Here is a 19,448-nt window from a genome sequence, read left to right on the forward strand (position 1 = left end):
TACGGCGTTCTGGTGTGTGCGATGAATGGGAGCGCGAGTTGAAGGTTTGGTATGAGGTCGACGTGAGGTGAGAAGATGGAGGTGAGGTGGGATGAATGGTGGGGCTGTGCCTTCCAGACCCCTCTGGCCTGTGATACTCCGTAGACACCTTGCTACTTGCGAGCCTACTTGCGAGCTAAAACCCCCGTGGCCTTTAACGGACGTTCAAGTTGCTTGATAGAACTCCCGATAGTTTGATGAATGGATTGGGGGAAGCGGTCTACTTTTTGGTAAGACCATGGCACGTGATCAAGTCGTAGTAGTACACTGTCGCTGTATGCAGATCTATAGCACAGTAACGCTGCACCCTCGCAGATGCAGAACGGTCTACCGCACGAGAAGAGGCCCGAGGACTCGTCTCAGGTCCTTAGACAATCGTCTCCAGCTTCCGCGCGTACCCGAGCGTGTTCTCAATGACCACGTTGCTGCTGCTCATGACATCCTTCTGCGCAGCCAGCATCTCCTCCTCCTGCTGCGGGAAGTATATCCTGCCCTCCTTCGCCACCCAGCCGCGAGACTGCGCGAACTGAATCACCGCACCCTCGGAGTCCAGGAAGAGCAGGTTCTTCGCGTTCGATATGGGCAGCGAGGGGTATGCGCGCTCTGAGCATGATGCGATCTCGGAGCGAATGGTGTTGACGAGGACCTGTGATAGGTATTAGCAATTCATCTTGTGAACATGCGGGATTCAGGTGGACATACCTCAGAGAACACCCCAAACTCCTCGCTGGGCACCCTCTCACCCTTCGTCTCGCCCCAAACCTTATCATAGCTACCCTCCATCAAAGCCTGCTCCAACCGCACGGGATACTGAATAAAGTCATCCTTCTCGATCTGCTCCTTCCCGCTACTCGCCTCCAGCCCCTCCAGCACAGTGTGGAAGCCCGCGTAATCACCCACGCTCAACAGCAGAAGCAAGTAGAGTCCCGTCACCTTACCCTGGTTACTCTGTCTTCTGCTGGGCGACCGGTCACTGGGGAGAAAGTAGAAAGGTTGCAGCTGTTGGAAGTAGCGGGTGAAGGCGTCGGTATCCTGGAGCCGTATGCTGATGAGCGCGCCGTATTCGAGGACTGAGGCGGCGAGAGCGAGGTGTTGTGGTTGTGTCTTCTCTGTAGGCACGAGAGCGTTGAGGTTAAGGAGGGCGAGTTTCGCGCGTGATAGTAGTTTGGGTGCTTCGGAGAGGTTGTTGGCTTTGAGGGAGTCCAGCTGGGAGACGATCTGCTTGAGCTCGTTCTCTGCCATGTTGTGTGACTGCTGGTGACTGTATGAGGTCGATGATGGGGAGGTGATGGAGTGCGCGGCGTGATAGTGGTCAAGAGATCAGACTGTTTCCGCAGAGAAGTCGACGATGATCTTGGGTCGAAGTAGTCGAAGGCAAACACGCGATGATGTCCTTAGGCGGACCGAGCCGGTCTGCATAAAGCTTATGCTGTGCCTTCACACGTGACGACAACATTAAACTAACCTGGAAGCATGTAGGAGGTAAATGCGAGCGGTCATATCGTAATGTGCAAGTAACGAGGATAACAGCAGTGAATTGCGTAAGCCTAATTGACCATGCTACTACTGTCGTTGTCCACCCTACCGCCGTCTGCAAACCGCGTCTGATAACATGTGATCATCGTATACCAGTGTTCCAGGTTTCGACCTTTCGTCCTGTATTGTGGAAGGTGGACAAAAGAGAAGAGTGAGCCTTCTCAACTCATTAAGAGCAAAAGTTTATACCGACCACCCGAGGGAACCATAGAGGAAGAAGATAGACTTCCATGGAGGGAGCAGAACCACTGACCTGAAGCCACTGTTGAAGTGACTTCGTGGCGTCTTAACCGACAGATAAGCCGTAGTCTTGGGAAGGCATCTGCTCGTGCGTCGCCCTTTTACAGCTCCCAAAGTCAAAAAGGTCCGTGTGCACCATGAGCGAAGCATTTAAAACCTTCGACAAGGCGTGTTGACTCTGCTACGCTGTCACACGTGCCCTCGTTGTCATCGGAAGTCAAGAGACGACCTGGTCTGCCCGAAAGAGTGGTCGAGATTCCAGCAGTCAGCGCAGCGTTTGTCAGTCCTTGTCGCCTCCGGCATTGCTTTGTTGATGCAGCATGTGTCTTGTCCTTGTAATCGTTTTCCGCTCCCATCCGCTATGCTCGTGGCAGTATTGATTGCTCACGGGTGTGCAGCCACTGTCAGAGCCTGTTCCGCTCTGGGTCTCGGAGGAACAAAGCGCGTGTGAGTAAAACGAAGAGGGTGTAATTGCCCTTGTTCTTGTTGTTGTAGAAGTCGTATGCGCGTGTGCGCCTTTGAGCATCGCGATCGTGCAAAGCTCCCGAATCGCCAACATCAGGACAGTAAGAAAGATCTTGTGCTTCGATGGCGTTGGACATCGGTAGCGCTGAAGAGCATAGTACTTGAAGACGAGAGTGCTTCCTCTTCTTGGTGCGGCTGGAAATTGGATGGTCGCTGCGTATGGGACGATCGGTCATGTCGGTCACGTCGTCCTACCTCTTCAGTCTCCTGAAACGGCCCTCGTCTGCACCGGAGGTGAGGAGGCCTAACGCATTCAGTCAAGGTCCATGATGAGTAGGCAGACGCGTCCATATGTGGGCGTTTACCATCGCACCGCTGCGGATGAACATTGTTCTCCTCTTCCTTGCCGTAGGTGTTGCTCCTCGTGGCCGTGCCGACTTGTCTTACTCGTTGCGACTTCGAAACGCTCTTCTTTGTGGTTGTCGGGGATCTGAACGCGTGCGGAAGTCATTCGGTGGCGCGTATTCGATCCTTGATGTTGTTGCAACACACATGCGTGCATACTTTTGTCATTCCATCTGATCCCGGCATCGTTGTCAAGTGTGAAGTGAGTGGCATTCGAGAAGCAGTTGCTCCAGACGCTGTTGTTTCAGAGGTCAATCATAGCCATAGGAAGTTGTGAGTACGTCGTGCTTCGCCATCGGAAGAACTCAACATCTTGCAATGCTTGAATCAATCGCGTTAGCGCCGCAAAAGGAGAAGTCGTCTCTTTGTCCCTTCAACTCGCATTCGATGATGAAGGAGAGTAATACGAGCTGGTATTCGGATTGACGTTGCATTCGCGAAAGGAAGCATCGGATGATCGCGACCTGCTGCTGTTGTAGAGCGGAGAGTGCCGTGCGTGTGTACCGCTCATTGATGCAAACACGGCAAAGTTCGACGGGAAGGGTAAAATCCCCGAAGAGGCGACAGAGGAGAGGAAAATGGGACTACTCACAGGCACTCTTTTCGTCCTTGTTTTGAAGGCTGGTGCCAAGTTTTGTCTCAAGATCAGTCCGCGGAGCCAAAACGTGGTACATTTTCGCCGGGCTAATGGGATAATTCTTCCGCTTTGACGTTCGTCTTCATGGGTCGATGCTGGCACGGCGCGTAAGACGTGCTCCCAATGATTGAGGGAGCGATTACCAGCTGCTCCGTCTACTTGTCGTCGCCCCGGGGGTTGAGCTCTAGTGACTGGGGCATATGCAAACCCCAGCTGCCCGAAGAACGCCACAAGGCGATTGTCTCTCACCGGATGATCGAAGTGGGGATTGGAGCAGCCCTATGCGCGTGATCGAACAAAGCCCTGCCGTAGCTTACTTCGTGCTGACCGGTGGTACTTCAACAAAGCTCGCGAAGCGGTGTACCTTGATGCTCCTCAACATGCGTTCTGTCGATGTCCGGTGTACAACTGCTCTCCTTCAACGCGTTCACCGCTGGTCATCGGCCCTTATCAGCACCCACCATGATGTTTTGCCACCTGCCATGTGCGCACCGCTCCCTGCCCAATACTCGCCCATCCCTCATCTCATGGTCAATGTCAACCATGTCCCGCGACATATGCAGCGCTATAGAATGATGTGGAGACGGGGAGCAGGCGGTAAGACCGTCTAATGCATGAGGTCTGGAGTGGTGATGGAGTAGAGACGTTTCCGTTGGCTCCGAGGACTGGAGATGAGGGAAACGTACAGGGGACTAACGCTGTCGTGGTGAACTACTGCAGGATGATTATGAGCCAGGTTCGCCAGGGCTCTTGTTTAATATTGCTTTCAGTCCGTTCTGCAGCAGCTATCAGCTATCTCCCGTTGCATGCTGGCGGCTGGCGCATCTCGTCGGTCTGGTTCAGCGGTCTTCGGGTGATCTTTCGGCATCTGTGAGGTCCTTCTTGCTGTCGATGTAGGACTTGAGGGAGGCCTCGGTGGTTGAGCACGGCATCACTGCAACTGTGTCAGGTGAAGACGCAGTGAAGCGACGCGTCCGCGCTGTCGGTATATCAACGATGTCTCCCAGTGAGATGTCTGGCAGCTGAGCCTGGTCATGTAAGATAGAAGGAGGTACTTGTACATAAACGAGATTCAAAGAAGGGCGAGGAGGGCCAATCGCGGGTGGCGAAGGCAGAGGAAGCTCGTCGGGCAGAAGTGAACAGGGCTTGGCGAGCTGCCTCTTCGAGCTTTGCTCTCCCACAACCATCACACACCCTCGACCCACCACAACCCAACAACCCTGGTAGACGGCACAACTCGCGTCGACCATCGTTGTCCCTCCATCCCCTAGCACCACCGCGCGAGCTCATTCGCTCTGCGTCCGTGGTCCACTCATCTCAACAAGACACTACCGCGCGGCGGAATAGCAGCCACTACCGCCCTCGAACGCGCATCCTACATCGGCTGCACATCCCACACAGTGCGCCGGCACTCCTCGTGTAAGTGAACAGCCTGACCGCGGAAGAGCAGTGGCGCGAGCGCGAGAGCACAGTGAACCTGCCGGGTGGGTCTTGTGAGTGAGGGCAGTCTAATACTGCAGGCATGCGCATATGCAGCCTCGCACGTATCGACGATAGCGACGCAGGCCACCGAGTCTACCGCAGAGGCTACTTGGCCTGTGGTGCATCCTATTGGAGCGCGCCATGGACTGCCGTCCTGCCTTGCTCAGAAGACTTCGCGCCGCAAGCCGCATGTGACGCCCGCGCTCGCACTCAGAGGTGGAGCTTGACACTGACATGTATTCGCAGGACGCCTAGGACCCCTGTCGCGTCCGAAATCCAGCTCAGAGCAACGTGCTGCACATCACCTTACCCTCACCAAGGGACAGACGCGTTACCACCATGGGTAAGTCTCCTCCCTTCACCTCACCTCACCCTTCCCTCAGCACTCAGTCAGGCTTTGCCCTGTACCCTGGCGCTTGAGGATCACACTTCTACTCGTTTGGAATACCTTGCTTACACTCATTCATACAGACGACAACTACCGCCCGGCGCGCGAAGTGAGTAAACTTTTGACATTTCCTTTTTTTTGCTTTTCTTTTCTGGCCTTGACCTTGCACGACCGGAGTACTGGCCCATGAGACTCGAATTCGGACTGGAAGATGCGAACAAGAGGAGAAAGATCCGAGGAAAGGAGACAAGAAGGAAAGCAAGATATAAGAGATGGCTGGGAACATTCCATACCCCCCAGCCATGCTGGTACATACCATTGCCGCTGCAGGTGTGGCACCAGCAACAGCCTGTTGGAGAACGGTTCAGGACTCAGCAATACCACATGACAGAATGCTACTCCCGCAGACGTTACTGCTGTCGCCCGCCGCCGCTCTCCTAGGCCACATCAGCCTTTGGATGGCCATGGCAATAGCTGTTGCCCCACTGCACTCCTGCGCCTTGCGGAAATGAGGCTGCCAGCGATACCGGCAATGATGGTCTCAGTCGGGGTCGAAGGTTAGGCGGTGTGTTCTCAGAGCATACGTCCAGCTTGTTCGACCTTTGCCCCCGACTGCGGTGGCCGCTCTGCTTTTTCTTTGGCTGAGTGGTGGCGGTACGGTGGACTCTGGCTATCATCATTCGACTGTGTCTCGATGTGTGGTACTGGTCCGACGTACTCCTTCTCTGGAGGAGTAATACCATGGACATCAGGTCTTTTCATTGGCTGTACTGGCGCCAGCGATGGCCCTGCTTCGGGGATCTGAGGATGAATCGTGGACTGGATTTTCTTGATGTTGTTTGGACTCGGTCCTTCTCTGCGCTGGCGACATACTGCTACCACCACTACCAGTGGCTGTACTGGTGCCCGCGGTGGTCCTGCCTCAGGGATTTTGGAATGGAACATGGACTGCTTGTGCTTGAAGTTGTCTGGATGCGCCTCTTCTCCGCGCTGGCGACAACCTCCGCCACCATTAGCAGTGACTGTACTGGCGCCGCCGGTGGTGTTGTCTATGGGTGGCGGTTGTCTGGCGCTTGGACCCCTGGCCTTGGCAACAATACCTTGACAGCAAATGCTTCCACCCTCATTTTTCCTCCACCCTCTTCTTCTCCTAAACCGCAATCATGTCGACCCCACCACAGCCCCCGTGGTTGAAGGCTAACAGGCCAACGTGGCAGAGGAGAAGCCGCTCGCGCAGCCGCTCGCCCGCCCGTCGTAACCGCTACGACGACAGCCGCTCCCGCTCCCGCGACAGGTACCACAGCCGTCGCTCTCGCTCGCCAGTCAACGGCAAGTACGATTCCTACGGAGATCGCAGCCGCGCGCCACCAGTCCGCTCCTTCGAAGACCGCGCACAGCAGAAGGCCGAGATGATGTCTAATATCCGCGAGTCCTCTCAGCAAGAGCGCCGTGTCTACGTCGGCAACCTCCCGTACGACGTCAAGTGGGTCGCACTCAAAGAGTTCATGAAAGAAGGCAAGCTTCACACCTTTTCCCTCGCATGCCACAGAGACTAACTGCCACACAGCCGGCGATGTACTATTCGCGGACGTCCTCCTACTTCCGAACGGGATGAGCAAGGTAATTAGGTGTCATGGCTAGAAACCTGGCTTCCGTGGTATTGAGGGACAGATAATTGACGGATAGGTTTTTTGTCCATTGTGTAGGGATGCGGGTAAGTCTTGTTTGCTCACTTCAGCTCACTGGCAAATTCACTGACTTCCTCTGCAGAATTGTTGAGTACGCAACTAGAGAGCAGGCACAGGCCGCGATCAACACCCTCTCGAACAGGCCCCTCGCCGGGCGCCTCGTCTACGTGCGCGAAGTAAGTGCAATCTTCAAACTTTGCTACGAGATCATTTCACTGACGTCATTAGGACCGCGAGACGGAGCCACGGTTCCAGTCCGGCCCACCGCGCGGCGGCGGATTCGACGGCGGATACGGAGGTCGTGGAGGCTTCCGCGGCGGATACGGCGGAGGCATGGGAGGCGGAATGGGGGGCGGTGGACGTCAGATCTACGTCTCCAACGTTTGTGATCCTATCCCCCTCCAACACAGAATACTGACCATTGTAGCTTCCATACACTGTCGGCTGGCAGGATCTCAAGGACCTCTTCCGCCAAGCTGGTATGTACAGGCTCCAAACCTCATCCTCGCTGCCTCACTCGCTGACCTCATCATTAGTTCAAGTCGGCTCCGTCATTCGTGCAGACGTCCACATCGGCCCCGACGGCCACCCCAAGGGCTCCGGCATCGTCGCCTTCGACAACCCAGACGACGCTCAGAACGCGATCGCTCACTTCAACGGCTATGACTGGCAGGGTAGAGTCCTCGAAGTTCGCGAAGACCGCTACGCCGGGGCAGGAGCCGGACCAGGCTATGGTGGTGGTCGCGGTGGATTCGGCGGTGGCATGCCGTTCCGTGGCGGCTACGGAGGTGGAGGCTACGGAGCCCGTGGAGGTTTCGGCGGCGGCTTCGGAGGTCGCGGCGGATTCGGAGGAAGCTATGGCGGTGGTCGCGGCGGATACCAGGGAGGTGGCGGATTTGGCGGTGGATACGGAGGTGGTGCAGGCGGTGGTGGCTACAGCGCCCCTGCCCCAGCCCCTGCTGCTCAGCCGAACCCCTTCACCGACTTCGCGACGTCCGGCACTGAGATGAGCCCAACCATCTACGTCCGCAACGTAAGTCTTCCAGAGCCCTCACATCATACACACAAGCTAACGAGACACAGTTGCCATGGTCCACCAGCAACGAGGACCTGGTCGAGCTCTTCACCACGATCGCCAAAGTCGAGCGCGCCGAGATCCAGTACGAACCGAACGGTCGCTCTCGCGGCACCGGCGTCGTTGAGTTCGCCAACCAGGAGGACGCTGAGACTGCCATTGCGAAGTTCCAGGGCTACACCTACGGCGGGCGTCCTCTCGGACTCTCCTACGTCAAGTACCTCAACCAGGGTGGTGACAACATGGAGGGCCAGGAGGCGACTGGAGGCATGCAAGACCAGATCATGTAAGGTCTCCCGCCGCCACCGGACAGCAATGACATCGTCCTCGACCTTGCCGACGCACACGTCCACCTTCATCATCCTCGACTACGACTGCTACTGGCTCCCACCAGCGGCATGGTCTGTACCATACGGAACGTTTCATGCATATCAGAGCGGCCAGCGATGCCCTACGTCTCCCATCACGGCTTTCAGCGGAAAAAGCGACTTTCTTGTCTGTAACACTAGGCGGGACTTCTTGCGACTTCTCTCGACGGGCTGTGATTGATTCAATTCAAAAGATGGGAGAGCTACTGATATGCGATCTGCACATGTCTGACTATGCTGGATGTTTGCACGCCCGGACTGCACGCTTGCTTGTTGAGTAGCAGATAGGTAGCAACGTCATGAAGCTAGCAGATTCATCATCCACTCGTATACCTGTTATAATTGTTTAGTGCTTGTGTGGTAAGTTGGAGTGGATGGAGATACTGACAGCCCATTGCACAGCGTTGACGAAGAAGGCTCTGGCACTGCAGATGCCCAGACCACGGAAGAAGACGCTGATGCCTTCGCTGCGGTAGGTGGTGCTGGCGATGTGGTACGTACTCGGCCTGTCAGAAACGATGCTTGGATTCGGTGCTGCTGGCTGACTTCGAAGCAGAGGCTGGCTTTCACCACTGGCTGCCGAAGCTGGACGAGACCTCGATACCAGATCCCAGGTCTGCACGCGAGTCTTGATGACATCCAACGGGAAGATGGACGCCCACGTCACCACACCAGCAAGACCGCCACAGAGCAAGATCTTCACAGCGTGCTGTTTGTGGCTGTCGCCCTCGCTCAACGCAGCTTGCTTGCTGAGATGGTAACTCCAGAAACTACACGCATACTCAGCATCACATTCTGCATTGGCGATCATACCTAACTCAACCTACTAAAACCCATACCCAACCGCATCCCTCACACTCGTCACCCCGCCCCCCATATACAACCCCCTCACCCCTCCATCCCGCCACAACTCCCTCGTCACCTCCCAGCTCGACCTTGCCGGCCGACTCACCTGCGCCCGACACTTGACCAGCTCCGTCGGCGCCGAGACGAAGAAGATCGCCAGTCCTCCTAATGCACCTGCGGCCCAGACACTGGTCTCGGAGGGGTGGTCCGGGAGCTGGGAGAGGGTTCCCGTGGAGAGGAGCGCGAGGCTGCGGTTGTAGGTTACGAAGAGCAGGGCGTTGAGGGCGCCGTAGCCGAGGATGGGGGCCGCGGCGCCGGTGGTCCAGGTGGTGAGGTGTTTGGGGTAGGGGAGGTTGGGGGGTGGTCCGGACGGAAGAGGAGAGCTGGGGGTTGGGGAGGGGGTGCCGGCTTGGAGGCGGGTCTTGATTAGGTCGAGGGGGTTTCCGACCAGGATGCCTATTGCTCCCGATACGTAGCCAGACCAGAAGTCTGCTGCGCTGGACATGCTCAGTTCTCCTAGAGGTTCTTCGCGGTCCTCCGCAAGTAAGAAGCAATCTGGCTCAGGGCGGGAAGAGGGTGGGAAGTAGCTATCTACGGGGCAGACATCGTGGGGCCTCTCATTCGCTCATCGTATCGTAAGCGGCCGTTAAATCATGTACATATTTGATAGTGGCCAAGAGCATATTGGAAGTGAGGTCAGATGAAATTGGAGTGAAAGAGCGACCACGTGATCATCCCACGCGATTGCCACAAAGCCGAGCTCACCTATCGATGACTGCTCTACCTTTATGGATTTACTTCTTGCACTCTTCAACCACCTGCATTGACATCGCATACCGCAATGCGAAAACGATTGAAACAGTTCGTGCTCACTGCATACCCTACATGGACAGCGCTCACTCTCAGCTAGTACCTTGTCCGCCGCCACCATACCAACCACCACCTAAGCCGTGCCTCTCAGAGCACGCAATCGCTAGCATTACATGACCGCGACAACTCAGTCGCACCATTGGGACTTTTCCCACGTGCTTGACCTCGTCAATTCACTATCATTTCAACAAGGCACGCTCGCTGGCCAACACACCGACAATGGAGACAAAGACGAGCCTACCAGGTCAGGGTTGGACGAGGAGGGCGGCAGTGATATAGAGAGCAGAGACTTCGCTACTCGAAAGGCAGCATTAGGCGACTTCAGCAAGATATTTCAGTATCTCGGCACACCGGTCAATTCGCCAGCGCCGGCAGTACAGCCAGCACAACCCAATCGACCAGCCGAATCAGCACCCCAATACTTCACCACCAAGACCGACTACGCTTCCGACGGAGCTGCTCCCTTCATTCCTGCGTCAGCTTGGAAGCGGAATGTGCGATGGCAGAACCTCAGCGATACTGAAGAGCAGGGCGGGGAGACTGTTAGTGACAGCTCGATAATACCTGAAAGCCCAACTCTTACGAAATCGCAACGGAAGAAGAAGAACCGGCGAGAGAGGAGGGCTAAGGAGGCTGCTGAAGCTGAGGTGCTTCCCAAGAGAGTTGCAGCCGCTTATTCTGAGTCCGAGGCCGACATTGTTCCACGCAAGGCTCCGGCGAAGAAGGCGAGCTCACATGCTGTCAATGCCACTCCGACAAAAGTCTACAGCCTGCGAGAGCGAGATGCTTCTGGGAAGGTCGTGACGCCGTCTGGACCAGATCCGCTTCTAGCAGCTGCAAAGACGGCTAGAGAAGCGCTTGAGTCTGCTAAGCAGAATAACAAAAATGCTTTCACTCAGCAGAAGGAGAATGTGCCGAATGGAGGGACTTTACACACTCGCGGCACTCCTGCCAGACACAACTCGCAGCCTGTTGTACCACTTGCACAGCCTGCTCGGCCAACTAAACCCGCTGCAGTGGCCTCGCAGCATCCACCATCGACACCATCTGGACATGTTTCCGACCCAGCTACCCTTCAGTTCGTCCCTGCGACTGTAGGACCGCATCACAAGACCCAGCAGAAGCAGATCGTTCCACCCTCGCACGCAGTCGCACCGGCATCACTACCACCAAAGAAACCTTCATTCATTCAGCCTATGATCGTTCGCTCCGGCGAGGACAGGCACTGGGCGCTTCTCATGAAACTCATAGGAGAGTTTTACGAAGACCGCAAGTACCTCGTCTCGCCCATGAACCTCACCACCCACAACAACGATCCAAATGGAATCCACGTCTTCGTCGACGCCAGCAACATCTTCATCGGCTTCAACGACCAGCTGAAACGCTCCCGCGGCATTCCACCCTGGACCCAGCTCCCCCACGCAGACATGTCCTTCGACGCCCTCGCCCTGTTGATGGAACGCAGGCGACCAGTGGCCAAACGAGTCCTCGCCGGCTCCACGCCCTGGCAGCCTGCCTTTGACAAGGCGAAAGCCGTCGGCTACGAGTGCAGCATACTTGAAAAAGTACACAAGGCTCGCGAGCTGACGGAGCGCCAAATCTTCTTCAAAGAACACGACCGCTACGGCGTCCGGTGGCGCGCGAAAGCGCCTGCGTCGAACAATGTAGCTTTGGTCAACGGCGGCGGCAGCGGCTCGGAAACGACCGCACCGCAATACGCGCCCGCGAAGATGATCGAGCAGGGCGTGGACGAGATTTTGCATCTGAAGATTCTGGAGAGCGTGGTGGATGCCGAGACGCCGTCGACGATTGTCTTGGCGACCGGGGACGCGGCGCAGGCGGAGTATAGCGAGGGGTTCATGGCGATGGCGGAGCGGGCGCTGCGGAAGGGTTGGAGGGTTGAGTTGGTGAGTTGGAGTCGGAATATTTCGGCGGGGTATACGAGGAAGGGGTGGCGGGAGCAGTGGGGGGAGCGGTTTCGGGTGGTTACTTTGGATGATTATGCGGAGGAGTTGCTTGATATGTGAGGGATGAGGACGACGGATGAGAATAAGGCCACTCACCTGAACGATCTGAGGACATGTTGCGGGAGGATTATTTGTCCTCGGTTGGCGCGAAAACACACCCGCTAGTACTGAGAGCCAGCAGCGACTATGATAGTACTGAAGTACTGAGTACGACTGCAACGTTCAATCAACCACTTGAAAACGTTTGAACCAGCCGAACTGAGCCTTTGTCACGAACTACCTATCTCCCAACACACCCACGCGCCAGATTACAAGTACTTTTCCAAATCTCCCTTCTTCCCTTTCCTTTCTTCAATCGTCCAGCATGCCCCTAAAAGAACCCCTTCCCCCCCTCCTCCTTTCCCTCCCCTTCACCTTCACCCTCCCCACCAGCCTCACCCGCCTCCTGCTTCGCGGCAGCCTCGTCCTTCTGCTTCTGGTTCTTGCCCGAAACGCCGCCCCAGACGCCTGAGGCCAGGCCGCCGACGCCTTTGCCCACCTATACAGAATACGTTAGTACACGAAGAGAAGAGAGGATGAATGAGGAGAGGTGAGGGTGGAATGGTGGGGAGAGATTGGGTACTTACGCCTCCGACTGTAGAGCCCACGCCGCCGACGACGTCGCCTTTGCCGATCTTGCCTACGCCGTCGCCGACGCCTATCAATCCCGTTTATTAGCATGGTCTTCACCATAGTTGTGGATTGAGGTTGGTGACGTACCGCCAGTAACACCGGTCAAAGTATCGCCAACGCCTTTTCCGACGCCCGACACTGCACCGCCAACGCGCTTGTTGGGGATGTAGCCGCCGACGCTGTCGCCGACGCCCTGTGAAGGTATATTAGTGAGTTGTGTTTACATTTGTCGGGGGTAGAGAGGTTTACTTCGATGGTGTCGCCTGCGCCTTTGCCGGTGCCGGAGACTGTGTCGCCGACCTGTTTCAGGGAGTGTTAGCTTGCAATGGAGGGCGTGTTGGGGCAAGGGAGATTTACACCACCGGTAGCGCCGGATGCGACACCGCTGACGTCGCCTTTGCCTAGGGCGCCGGTTGTGTCTCCAACCTGGTTACACATTTTAGCAAAGAAGTGCATGAGGGTCAAGGTACGAGGACTGCTTACGGTCTTGCCAACGCCCTTCGTGGCTGCGGCTCCCGTCTTGCCTACGTTTCCTGTAGTGTCGCCGACAGTCTTGCCGACTGGACCGCCGACAGTGTCTCCAACGTTCTTGCCAGCGCCGCCAACCTAGAAGCGGCGTCAGCGCATATCTCCAGATCACACGGAAGGAAGGCTTACAGTGTTTCCGACGCCATCGCCAACGCCAGACACGGTGTTGTCAACGCCTTTGCCAGCGCCTGTTCCAGCAGTCAGCCTCAACCATTCACATCGACGCATAACGATGTCACTCACCAGCAACAGTCTGCCCCGTCCCCTTCGCCAAACCCCCAGCCGCCCCCTTGACATCCCCCCTTCCAACCGCCCCGGCCGTATCCTTCCCCGTGTTCGCAAGGTTCCCCACCGCCCCACTCGCCGTCCCGCCCACCCCCTTCGCAGCACCCCCAGCTGTGTTCGTCGCTCCCTTCGCCGCACCACCAGCCGTCTTCGTCGCCCCGCCAGCAACCTGGTTCGTCTTCTTCGTCACCGGCGCGGCTTTGCCCCCGGACGCTTTGTCGACGGCACCTGCTGAGCGTCAGCATTGGCGGAACTTCCAAAACCGGGATGCGCGGACTCGGCGGCCGCCCAGCGGGATGTGAGCCACGAGGGGAGCATGGAGAGGACTTGGGACTGGGAGGCGGAGAAGTCCATGTGTGCGGGCAGATACGAGGAGGACGTGGACGTACCGGTTGCGGCGCCTGTGGTCTTGTTGACGCCGGAGGTGGCGGTGTCGGTGCCCTTGCCGACGGCGCCGGTTGCTGTGTCGGCAGTCTTGTTTACGGTGTTTTGGGCGGTGCCTGGGCAATATATTAGCATACTATCAAACGTCTTCCGAGAAGCTGGGAATTACTAACCAGCAGGTTTCTGCGCAGCACCCCCAGCAGCGCCCGCAGGCTTCTTCGCCGGCGTAGAGCTAGCCTTGTTCTGAGCCGTTTGAGTCTGCGGCTTCACTTGCGCAGGCGCGGGCTTCTTCGCGGGAGCTGAAGCTTTACTCGCAGTCGAAGAAGCAGTCTTCGCCGGACCAGAAGCCGTAGAGCCCGCGACAGAAGGAGCCTTCTGGCCTTGAGGCTTCACCTGCGCAGGGACAGGCTTCTTCGAGCCAATGGCCGAGTGACTAGACGGTGCCCGCTGGGGCTTCGGCCTCTGTGGCATAGATTTCTGCGCCGGCTGTGCGGGCTGCTTGGCTCCGCCGGACGCCTGCGAGGTAGCGGGCTTAGCAGCAGAAGACGCTGGTTTGGCGGCCGATCCAGCGGTCTTCTGCGCAGACGATGCTGGCGTGCTGGGCGCTGGCTTCTTCGCCGCCGCAGGAGCTTTGGAAGGTGTGCTCGTCGCGGACTTCGCGGGCGTGGATCCAGCGGGTTTGGGAGTGGACTTTTGTGCTGATGAAGCTGGGGCTTTGGCCGCCGGGCTCTTCTTGAGGTCGTTGTCTACCATTTTGATCTTGCCGACTCCCTCTGGTGGATGGTGTTAGCTAGTGTTTCGTGGAAATGTGGTGCTTCAATGATAGTTGTGACAATGAGGCGAGACGACTTGAATACAGCTCTCAAGATGAAGACATGACGTCCCCCGAGACCCATGCACATGCACGCGCTCGAGGGCGTCCCGGGTTCCAGATTCCTGTACGACCGCCACAGGGAGGCACGGACTGGTATTGGGGGTCGATGGAGCTCACCTTGGAGTTGTGCGTTCTGCTTCTTGAGGTCTTCCATGTCGTCAATACTGTAAACAATAGGCGATGGAGGGACAGTTCAACAACACGTCCAATTGAACAGTCTGTATACCTCCGTCTCCAACAAACGCGACAGAGGTCTTCTCTTCGCCCTGAGTGACATCACTTGGGTGTGGCGCTGAATCCTTGTCCGCTCCACCAGCTGCAAGCCGGTTTTGCGACGACAAGGATGTGCTCGACTGCAGTTGTGGAGAACAACCTGAAGTCAACCAAGAGCTTCCATCTCGACTACACCAGCCACCTCGATCTAAACTCTATACGCCATGGCAACATCGCTCTTCACCCTTCCTTCGCAAATCGCCGTCCATCCCCCTTCAAACCCATCATCCCCAGCAATGCCGTGGCCCAGCTGAAGCTTCAAGTCGCTCACGCAGCTACTCTGCCGAAAGCGACCCCATGCCTCATCAACGCCCTGGAAGTAGGCATTAGCATCTCCATTCTTCAACAGCGTCTCTCGAACACCAGAAGTATTCATCCTGATCCGCTCGAAGCTGGAGTTCATCGCGTTCTGCTGTGCCCACTGCCCCAACTGCTCAGCAGTCCTGATCTCCGGGTTCCCTCCTACACCGATGACCATGATCTCGACCCCATCAAACCGCTGAGCGAGCGCCTGATGCAAGTCCTGCAGCGAGCTCCCTCGTCCGCCAAAGTCGGCCAACACGATCTTCTTCGGCCGCTGAGCCTCGATCCACTCCATCGTGCTCTCCTCCGCCATCCTCGCGTACTCCACTGTCATTGTCGGACTTTTTCCCTCCGGCACTAACCCCTTCTTCCCAGCAGACGTAACGGCCAGAAACCCCAATGGCCCCTCCCCAGTTTCCCGCCCACACACCGCCGCCTCCGCGAACGCGAGGGCAGTCTTCCCCGAAGCCGCAAGACTAACGACAACCGCGTCCTTTAAGCTCGCATCCTTTAAGCTCCATTCCCCTTCCCCAGAAGGATGGATATGTTCCCTCCCAAAGATCGCATGATTAAGCAAATAACCAGCCTCCCACACCGGTCTCACAGCCGTCTCCCACTCCATCTTCTCCACCTCCCCTTCCCCCAACCCTTGTAGCCTCGTCCTCCCATCCCGCACGAAGTAGCGGTTGTACAAACTCATCAACCCCGCCCTCGCGGAACTAACCTCCACCCACTGCCCCTCCACCCCCTCCACCTTCTCCATCTGAAAGTCAATAGGCAGATCCCCCGTTGCCCAGAATCCCCAAACAAGCACCCCTTCCTCGAGTCCTGGGACTTTACTCTCCACTACCTCCGCATATCCCCATGCTGGCACGATACCCCAGGCATCGCGATCGTTGTATGGAGCCGGCAGGGAAGAGGGGACGGGATAGGCGTCCCACCATTTGAACGGGGTGCCGAGTTGGGCGTAGGAGAGGTTGTTGTTCGTTAAGGAGATCATGGCGCTGCGGATGCGGACTTGGCCATCTCGGAGCGGAACGGGGATTGTGGTGAAGGGGACGGTGGTGTGGGAGCCGATGTTAGATTTGGCGATCACATGGACTTGTCCCGACGTAGTCATTTTCGAAACGAGGAAAGTGATAAGACAGATAGACAGATAGAAGAGAGAAATCCTTCCTTACCTCGCAAAACATCCAAAAAGACAAGAGTCTATATACTTCTTCCCGTATAATGATCCGAGTCACGTAACACCCACCTTACGCACGAGAAAGAAGGCCGCAGTCACCGTAGTCTTAGCAGACCTCATCTTGCAACCAATGCGCCGCCGTTGGCCGTTGGAACCCTACGTGCGCCCACCAGACGTCCGAACGGAGGAAGCAGTCTTTCTAAGATCCCTTTCGAAGTGACGAGTGACCGGTTGCTTGGTGGATGCGATCTCGTCAGCCCCGTAGGATTCGTGTCTTGGCAGCGCTCCTCGAGACGAGGGTAGGAGGGTAGGAGGGCTTTTTGGACGTGACTACAGCTTTGATCTGTCGTCTGTTATGTGGCGTATTTGATGCGTGGCTATCGATCTAGTGTTCTCGCCGCGAAGTACAGGTACAGGTTACAAGAGAGCGAGAAGTCAGTGGTCGAAGGGACGGCGAAGGGCGACAGGAGCAGGCACTGTTCGACAGCGTCTCCCTACGAGGGTCCTGGGTGCGAGGTGAGAGAATGCATACCTTAGCTATCTGTCGCCCTCAAGAAGCCCCTCTAGTATGTGACAGAAAGCCAATCGATGTCCTGGCAGAACCAACCGCCCCTCCAGATTTCTCTGAGCCATCGCTGCGCTGTCGTGATGTCCTGCCACCGCTTCTGCTCAACCAACGCATTGCCAACATTCTGCAATTGCAGCAACGAGCCTTTCCTGATCCGTCACATTGCAAAGACTATATCCTATCCCAGCGTCACCAGATCACACCCGGGAAGCCCTGAAGACTTGCAACTTCTTCCAACCGCATCCTACGCGGGCTAAAAGTCACCCGTGACCTGTCAGCAAGTCGCACCAGAGCTCCAACCTCCCCCACCCACCAAATCACCAAAGACCTACTCATCATCCCCCCACCCAAAAATCCTAGGCGCTCGCTCCTCCTCCTCCCCCGGCGCCCGCACATCCGTCCGGATCTCCGAAGGGATCTCCAGCACCGTACTCCGCGGCTCAACAAACTTCCTCAAACAGCAGTTCAGCGTCGCAGCGAACGTCTGCTCCCGCCCTTCAGCATCACGAGATGTGCTGCGCAGGAAGCAGATCATGTTCTTCGACTCCCGCCTCTCGAAGACGTTGTGGTGGACGCCGAAGGCGATGACGCGGAGGTGGGAGGGTTGAGCGAGGAGTTTGGCTTCGCGAGCCGCGGTTTGCTCCGGGTCGCTGTCGTCTTCGAATACGGGCGGGGCCGGGCGGTTGAATTCGACGAGGAGGCTTTGTGCGAAGCAGCGGAGGAGCGAGTCGTAGATGTTGCGCGGTAGGAATACGACCTTCTTGAGGCTGTTTGTGCTGGGCCAGGTGGAGAGATGGAGGGTCACGAGGTGACGGAGGAAGGAGCAGGCGATTTCCCATTGTACCCAGTCGCCGTTTGTGTCGCTAAGCAAGCTGGCGGCTGGCCAGGCGCAGGAGAGCTCGATCAGTGATGCGTTCGCCTTGCAGATTTTGAGGAAGTCGCCGTTGGAGTAGACTAGTTCCCGGCCGCTTGTGGTATCGTCTTCTCGGTCTGGTCCGATTTCTACACAGTGGACCGAGAGGATACGCAGACTGGTCTTCTGGCGTGTGATGCCCCGGGCGGCTGGGAGGGCATCCACTCCGCACATGTCGATGATGAGCGTTTCGAGACCATTGATGAGGTGGAGAAGGCCATCTAGCGCGGTCAAGGCCTCATGCTCATCGTTATCTGAGTGGTGAAGGGTGAGTGACTTCAGTGCAGTAGGCAGGTGTGCCATCGTGCTAAGCCTGGCGAGTAGACTATCTGCTGCAGAGCAGAAGTATATGCTGAGCTCCTTCAAGCTCCTGAAGTTGATGACTTTGCACCACGTCTCCTCACAGAAGCGCAATCCGACACAGTGCAGATCCAGTCTAGTCAGATTCTGCAACGGTTCGCACTTGTCGAACGGCAGCATCGAACTGAAGATGGTGCGTGTCAACAGACCAGGTGCGGTGGCACTGTCGTTCAGATTCCGAGTTGTAGACCGACGGCCGGTGTCCTGAATCTGATCGAAGTTGCAGTGGACGATCAGTGTTTCCAGAGTGTCCTTCATATTGGTGACCAGGAAGCCGCCGAGGTTCAGAATGGCCCAGGTCCCTAAGAATAAACGCAGGTTCCGAGCACTGGCAAACATGTCCTTCCGCAACCCTTCGTGCTTCTGCAGAACCGGCAGGACGTTGCGGTCGAGCTCCATGGCCTCTAACCACTTCATCTTCCGCTGTTTGTGGTAAAGCATGAGCACATTCTCGGCGCTGAGCGCAGGCCAGGCACACCAGCTACAGTTCCATGGTTGTCAGCATTCGTTTTCGATCTTCCGACGAGGCTTACTGACTTGATCTCCTGAAGTTCCGGCACCTCACTCCTCAGCTCCTCAAGGATATTCTCCGGCAGGAACTCTAGCAGCATGCGTAACATAAGCTTTGCTTGCTGTATCAGTCCAGATCCTTTCTTTGTATGGGCCGAGTGGAGCCATATCGATCGTATGTACGGGAGGCCGATGTTCTTCGGGCTGAAGAAGGCGGAGAGGCGAGAGTCGCTGGGTGAGCCCAGTTCGAGGTGAACGGTCCGACATAGTGGTTTCACGGCGAGAGTGTGCAGTTGTTTGTTGACCAGGCAGAGGTTGACGAGGTCGGTGGGGCGGAGGACCTGGTTGCGTCAGCCTAATACCTCCTGCAGGTGGTGGAAAACGTACCTTCTCAACTATGAGTCCCTTGACGTCCTCAGGAAGATCTTCAAACTGCTTCTTTGCCATCGTCGCAGTGCGGTTGGAGTTGTGATTGTCAAGGAGTGATGTCGAAGTGGTAGGTGCCAGACAAGGTGTGAGATTTAGCAAGGCAGCACCAGCGAGCGAGCCCGGACGCACGTGAAGATCGAAAAGAAAAGCTTCTAGG

General features: G+C 56.7%; 7 protein-coding genes across 7 annotated transcripts; 2 read left to right on the forward strand and 5 right to left on the reverse strand.

Moving 5' to 3' along the window:
• Nucleotides 1-406: 406 nt before the first annotated feature.
• On the reverse strand, nt 407-1,281 carry RPN12 (regulatory particle non-ATPase; the record flags this gene model as incomplete). Its single annotated transcript, XM_064803314.1, has 2 exons — nt 407-685; nt 742-1,281. 2 exons carry the CDS (start codon nt 1,279-1,281, stop codon nt 407-409), a joined length of 819 nt encoding a protein of 272 aa, XP_064658229.1.
• A 5,074-nt stretch (nt 1,282-6,355) lies between these two features.
• Nucleotides 6,356-8,245, forward strand: GBP2 (g-strand binding protein; the record flags this gene model as incomplete). Its single annotated transcript, XM_064803315.1, has 6 exons — nt 6,356-6,675; nt 6,963-7,056; nt 7,109-7,261; nt 7,308-7,359; nt 7,417-7,913; nt 7,964-8,245. The coding sequence occupies 6 exons, from the start codon at nt 6,356-6,358 to the stop codon at nt 8,243-8,245; spliced, it is 1,398 nt and encodes a 465-aa protein (XP_064658230.1).
• A 424-nt stretch (nt 8,246-8,669) lies between these two features.
• LTR77_006074 (uncharacterized protein) lies at nt 8,670-9,674 on the reverse strand (the record flags this gene model as incomplete). The annotated part of the gene is made up of 2 exons (XM_064803316.1): nt 8,670-9,093; nt 9,163-9,674. 2 exons carry the CDS (start codon nt 9,672-9,674, stop codon nt 8,670-8,672), a joined length of 936 nt encoding a protein of 311 aa, XP_064658231.1.
• A 478-nt stretch (nt 9,675-10,152) lies between these two features.
• Nucleotides 10,153-12,066, forward strand: LTR77_006075 (uncharacterized protein; the record flags this gene model as incomplete). Its single annotated transcript, XM_064803317.1, has 1 exon — nt 10,153-12,066. The coding sequence occupies one exon, from the start codon at nt 10,153-10,155 to the stop codon at nt 12,064-12,066; it is 1,914 nt and encodes a 637-aa protein (XP_064658232.1).
• A 310-nt stretch (nt 12,067-12,376) lies between these two features.
• On the reverse strand, nt 12,377-14,903 carry LTR77_006076 (uncharacterized protein; the record flags this gene model as incomplete). Its single annotated transcript, XM_064803318.1, has 11 exons — nt 12,377-12,544; nt 12,633-12,703; nt 12,766-12,871; nt 12,928-12,978; nt 13,036-13,104; nt 13,162-13,284; nt 13,336-13,394; nt 13,450-13,719; nt 13,881-13,991; nt 14,049-14,648; nt 14,867-14,903. 11 exons carry the CDS (start codon nt 14,901-14,903, stop codon nt 12,377-12,379), a joined length of 1,665 nt encoding a protein of 554 aa, XP_064658233.1.
• A 267-nt stretch (nt 14,904-15,170) lies between these two features.
• Nucleotides 15,171-16,631, reverse strand: LTR77_006077 (uncharacterized protein; the record flags this gene model as incomplete). The annotated part of the gene is made up of 2 exons (XM_064803319.1): nt 15,171-16,426; nt 16,586-16,631. The coding sequence occupies 2 exons, from the start codon at nt 16,629-16,631 to the stop codon at nt 15,171-15,173; spliced, it is 1,302 nt and encodes a 433-aa protein (XP_064658234.1).
• Nucleotides 16,632-17,407: 776 nt separating this feature from the next.
• Nucleotides 17,408-19,309, reverse strand: LTR77_006078 (uncharacterized protein; the record flags this gene model as incomplete). Its single annotated transcript, XM_064803320.1, has 3 exons — nt 17,408-18,833; nt 18,890-19,203; nt 19,250-19,309. The coding sequence occupies 3 exons, from the start codon at nt 19,307-19,309 to the stop codon at nt 17,408-17,410; spliced, it is 1,800 nt and encodes a 599-aa protein (XP_064658235.1).
• Between the last annotated feature and the right edge of the window lie 139 nt (nt 19,310-19,448).

This window comes from Saxophila tyrrhenica (assembly GCF_035928015.1).
Source record: "Saxophila tyrrhenica strain CCFEE 5935 chromosome Unknown scaffold_9, whole genome shotgun sequence".
Lineage (NCBI taxonomy): Eukaryota > Fungi > Ascomycota > Dothideomycetes > Mycosphaerellales > Extremaceae > Saxophila > Saxophila tyrrhenica.